Raw genomic sequence first — 5,262 nt, 5'->3', positions numbered from 1 at the left:
CTGCCACAGCAGTAGCTTCTTCGTTTTCCAGTCTTCATTGTATACGTTCTACATTAAATTGGACTAATTCCGATCATCTACTTAAAATTTCATCAACTAGAACTCCAAATCTAACTTTAATTTCATCGTCGTCAAGTGAAGTGACGTCGATTTACAAGAAGTGGAGGGTATTGCCGAGGCTGGCAGCTGCGGTGGTGCAAGAGGAGGTGGAAGCGGCGGTGACGGAGGAGGAGGAAGAGGTGCCGGTGCCGGCGGTGGATGAGGAGGAGGAGAAGGTAGGAGAGGGTTTCGATGGGAGTAGTGAAAGTGAAGGTGTTAATACTAAGCTTTATTTTGGGAATTTGCCGTATCTTTGTGATAGTGCACAACTTGCTGGGATTGTTCAAGACTATGCTAGTCCTGAGCTTGTTGAGGTATGCATTTTGCTTGAATTAGAGTGAAATATGAGTATTCGTATAGTCAATTCCATCTCGTATCTCATATACATGCGAATCCATTTGAATACAATGTATGTAGAAGAAATTACATCGAATTTTGACTCTATGTATTCGAGAGAGTGCGCCAGATAATGTATGTGGGGACCAAAATCTGGTACAAATGGTAATATCAAAAACTCATGGGAAGGCACGTAATTAGGCTCTAAATGAGTGGGATTTGTGTTGTTTGCCTATGTATATATGGTGCATGTATATCAGGGATATGAAAAGCTAAAGTAGTTGCCTTTTCTTACTGAATTGTTTAGAGACAAAAATATTTTCTAGTGACTTGCTTAGTTGAGGATTGAATTTCGACATATTATTGTGTTATAGTTGCTTCTTGAAGTAGATTAAGGTGTTCAATCTATGCTCTGGCTTTTGTGTTACCATTTTGTGAACCACATCGACACATTCAGTGTTTACATAGAGTCGTTAATGATCTTGACTACTATCTCATGGAAAATAAGTACTCGTGGAATAAATAGGTGCTAAAATGTGAGCGTATGTCGTACCACCTTAGCTATGTTACGTGGATCCTTCACTTATATATCTTGACGTATTTGTGTCGAGAAAATGTGATAAGAGGTGGATGCGTTGTCAAAATCCCTCGAGATGTACTAAAAGAGAAAACAAAAAATGAATGTTCCTCTCCATATACTTACACATACTCGTAGACACATACTTGTCTACAAATTCATGTAACAGAGCCAACAAGTGCACCCTATTGCTTCATGAATAAGTTGATGATGAAAAAGTTCCAAACGTAACTAGTATTTGAACCGGAACTTGAATATGAAAGTTAGCAATTGAACATTGTAATTGTATTTAGAAAATGTTACTTTTCGTTTTGACTGAGTTAGGTAAGTGAAAGACAGTTGAAATAACAAGAGCAAAGGTGATCACTTGCGCGCAAGAAGGTTTGAAGCTTGGATTGACTTGACCTGAAGTGGAACTGCGCTCGTAATTAAAACGTTATAAAAGCATGTATGCTGCGATTTAACCATCTTTTTAATGCTACAAAAGAACTTCATCCTAATCAAAACCAAAATCTTCCTCCTATATATGTCCTAAATGTATTTTACATGCTAATTTATCCAATTTCTCCAGGTTCTTTATGATAGGGACACAGGTAAAAGCAGAGGATTTGCTTTTGTGACAATGAGTTCTCTTGAAGATTGCAAGACAGTCGTCGAAAATCTAGATGGAAGAGTAAGTGGTTATTTCAATTTCCTTTCATGAATCATGTTTGCTTCCTCTCTGAATATTACGAAATATATCTGACGTTGAGATGATCTGAGGCTATAAAACTAAACCAAGATTCACTGATTTCAGGAGTATGGTGGCAGAACCTTAAGGGTGAATTTCTCGGACAAGCCTAAACCAAAAGAACCCCTTTACCCTGAAACAGAACACAAGCTCTTCGTTGGTAATTTGGCGTGGTCAGTCTCATCTGAAAGTTTGGCACAAGCATTTCAAGAATATGGAGCTGTTGTTGGAGCTAGGGTACTATATGATGGTGAGACCGGGAGATCACGTGGCTACGGTTTTGTGAGCTTTGAGACTAGAGAAGAAATGGAGAATGCTCTTAACAATCTCAATGGAGTGGTATGCATTTCTTGGACTCTCTTTTTGAAACATTTCATTTGTTCAGCTCATTTTGTGGGAAAGGATTTATGTCATAAGTCGTTTGGTTTGTGCGATAAGGTATAATTTATCGATCCTGGGATTATTTATACCACAATTGAGGTATTACTTTTAACCACCTTCACGGTAGGATAACAATCCTAAATGCCCTTCACTAAAGTTCTTCAAAATATCTAAGGTTAAAGTTGGAAATCCCAACTTATCTAGTGTAAAACCAAACACATTTTATATTGATATAATACATAAACGTATCATTTAACTTGGTCTCAACTGACATCTATGCTTGCTCTCAAACTTTGGTGAGCACTAGTAGGTTTGTATAAAGTTAAACAAGTAGACATACATGTTCTACAAATCAGTTCGAGTGTATCTTCGTGTATTATATACATAAAATTACCTTATAAGTGATATGATTGCATAAATATTGTATATCATCGATACACGAAACTTCAATTTCTTGAGAAAAATGAAAGAACTACTTACAATTTTACCCTTTTGTATATGTCTTTATCAGGAATTGGATGGAAGGGCATTGCGAGTTAGCTTAGCAGAAGGGAAGAAACAATAAGATGGGACAAGATTCTTTGTATATTAGTTGTAAAAGTTGAAATTTGCCATCTATAGAAGAACAATTTTAGTTCATGGATTAAGATGGCTAAAAAGGCTTTAACTAGGTCAAAAGAAGATGTAACTATTTGAATTACATCCCCATACATTGAGCTTTCTTCTTCTTTTGTTCTCTTTCCTTCATTTTGTGATTTAGAGAGAAATGTAATTGTTCCTTTCATCATATTTTAGAAAACTATTAAATGACTCAAACTAATTGGTGGCCTTATTATTAGTACAAGCAATTTCACTAGATAATGCTTGGGATCTGTTTCTTGTAGAAATATACTAAGTAAATAGGAATATATTTTCAACTATGGAGCCTAAAGCTTAGTAGTAAGTTGGCCTAGTCTCTCGTCCAATCTTCGCCTTCTTTAGTGGCCAAGTTAAAGCGTTCAAAGCTGGTCTACAATCTTTTCTTTTCAAGGTTAAGCTTGTTCAATTGAAGTTAATGCTATGTTGCCCTTCCCTTGTTCGAGAAAGGTCCATACCATAGCCTGGAGCGAGCCCAAGTTTGAAATAAAAATGAAAGAGTACGTAAAAAAGATATGAGTGTTCCTGCACTATACGAATGACTTTTTGCCTTTTCAATATAAGATACGTCCAAATTTATGCCTAAAATCAAGTTTCATTAAATTTCCTAAAATCAAGTTTCATTAAATTTAATATGATCTACTAGTTTAAAATAAGTATTAACAACAACATGTGCATAATATTAAGAAGATTAATTGCAAAGTAGAAAATAGCAAAAATAATATTCAAATACATAAGGAACCAAGTGATTTTGTATTATTTTCCACAACCTAAATAGTAAAATATAATGAATCTATAAGATTTATCCTCAGTTAATATTAAATTGGGATCAAATAATAAGAAAAACTACATACCCCATTAATAAAAAGAGACAATCAAGAATTTGCATGATTACCTAAAAGGGTATGTAAAATTGGAGTTAGAGATAAAAGAAATTTATCAATAATGGCTAGGAATTTCAATTTCAAGGCTCTTGAGTATTGACAAACTTTAGCTGGAAAGATTTCAATTTCAAGGCACACGACAAAAAAAAGAAATATTCAACCCGCGTACCCGCCCCGCTCCGCAAAAGCTCTAACCCGCACTGTACCGCAAATACTGAAACTCGCCCCGCCCCACAACTGTCCCGTCTCATTGTCATCCCTACTCGTCTTCTTATTTCCCTGCTCTGCCATGTATTTATTTATTTACTTTTTAAAAAAGTCAGTCACCACCATTTTATTTAAGTAATTTCTTGTTTCACGGTACTATATTTTACTTCTAATATTTTCTTATTAATAAATGTATATGATTGATGTGATTTCAAAGAACTACAATTAGGGGTGTGCATAGGTCGGTTCGATTCGGTTTTATGTATTATCGATTCGGTTCATCATTTTTCGGTTTTTAAATATGTTAACCCAATAACAAACCAGTAAGATATTTTTTTATCGGTTTTCGGTTTATCAATTTTTGGTCGTTATCGGTTCGGTTTTCGGTTTATCCAATAAGAAAATGTCTGTAAAATATTAGATGACTTCTCACTTCTCTAAATGCTTTGATATAGTGAAATAAGAAAGATAATGAGAAATTGCATCAATAAGAGAAAATATAGTATGAAGGTTATAATTACATGTCAACGCCAAAACATAGTGTGGAATTTCTTATGATGTTAATCAAGTTACAGACCTTTACAAACTTGCAAAAGCTACAACCTACAATTACAAACTAAAATTAAAATCAAATAGTCCAACAAGACTTAAACTAAAACTAAAATCAAATAACTACAATCGTGAACCCTTACTTTAGTTTTTAGGTTTTGAGTAAACAGTAAAGACTAGTAAAGCAAGTCTAGTCTGAAGTGGGTAGAGTAATAATAATTTCATGTAATTATAGTGTTTAGTTATATATTAAATTATTAATATCTAATATTTAGGTAGGGTAAAGTAGTAAATTATTACCGTCTTATTGGGTTATCGGTTTACCCAATAACCCAATAACTTTTTTTTATGAACCCATTAAAAACCCAATAATCCAATAACATTTTTTCGATTCGATTTATTGGTCGGTTCAATTTTTGCACACCCCTACTACAATCAATTCCCAACTTGCCTTACACCTTAAATACTTTCAAAAATTAAATTTTAACTCATCTATCATCACTTCATTTAAGTCGTTTGTATATCACCCCTAGGGGTGTACACGGCCGGGTTGGTTCGGGTTTTTCAAATATCAAACCAAACCATTTGTGTCGGATTTTTAAATTTATGAACCAAACCAAACCAATAAAACTCGGGTTTTTCAACCTCGGGTTTTTTCGGGTTTTTTCGGGTTTTTCGGTTTTTCGGGTTGTTTCGGGTTTTTCCAGTAAAGTATTCATACACAACATATAATTTACTTGTACTTCAAATATTTCTTTAGTCCTACCAAAATACAACTATCTAAGATGTTTCTTAAAAATATAACACAATATGATATGATTAATGACACTAAAATATCCAACAAAAATAATAATAATGAAATC

At 34.1% G+C, this 5,262-nt stretch overlaps 1 protein-coding gene across 1 annotated transcript in view; it reads left to right on the top strand.

Annotated features, from left to right (window-relative positions):
• LOC102580020 (28 kDa ribonucleoprotein, chloroplastic) overlaps positions 1-2,943 on the top strand; it is a 3,560-nt gene extending 617 nt beyond the window's left edge. The window contains exons 2-5 of the mRNA XM_006340899.2: positions 1-413; positions 1,584-1,685; positions 1,809-2,081; positions 2,635-2,943. Coding sequence (XP_006340961.2) covers positions 1-413; positions 1,584-1,685; positions 1,809-2,081; positions 2,635-2,688 — 842 coding nt within the window. The 3' untranslated portion in view covers positions 2,689-2,943. The remainder of the gene's footprint in view (positions 414-1,583; positions 1,686-1,808; positions 2,082-2,634) is intronic.
• The last annotated feature ends 2,319 nt before the right edge of the window (positions 2,944-5,262 follow it).

Source organism: Solanum tuberosum, unplaced genomic scaffold (assembly GCF_000226075.1).
Source record: "Solanum tuberosum cultivar DM 1-3 516 R44 unplaced genomic scaffold, SolTub_3.0 scf00020, whole genome shotgun sequence".
Lineage (NCBI taxonomy): Eukaryota > Viridiplantae > Streptophyta > Magnoliopsida > Solanales > Solanaceae > Solanum > Solanum tuberosum.
The sequence above is the reverse complement of the archived record's forward strand: the minus strand, read 5'-3'. Positions and strand labels throughout refer to the sequence as shown.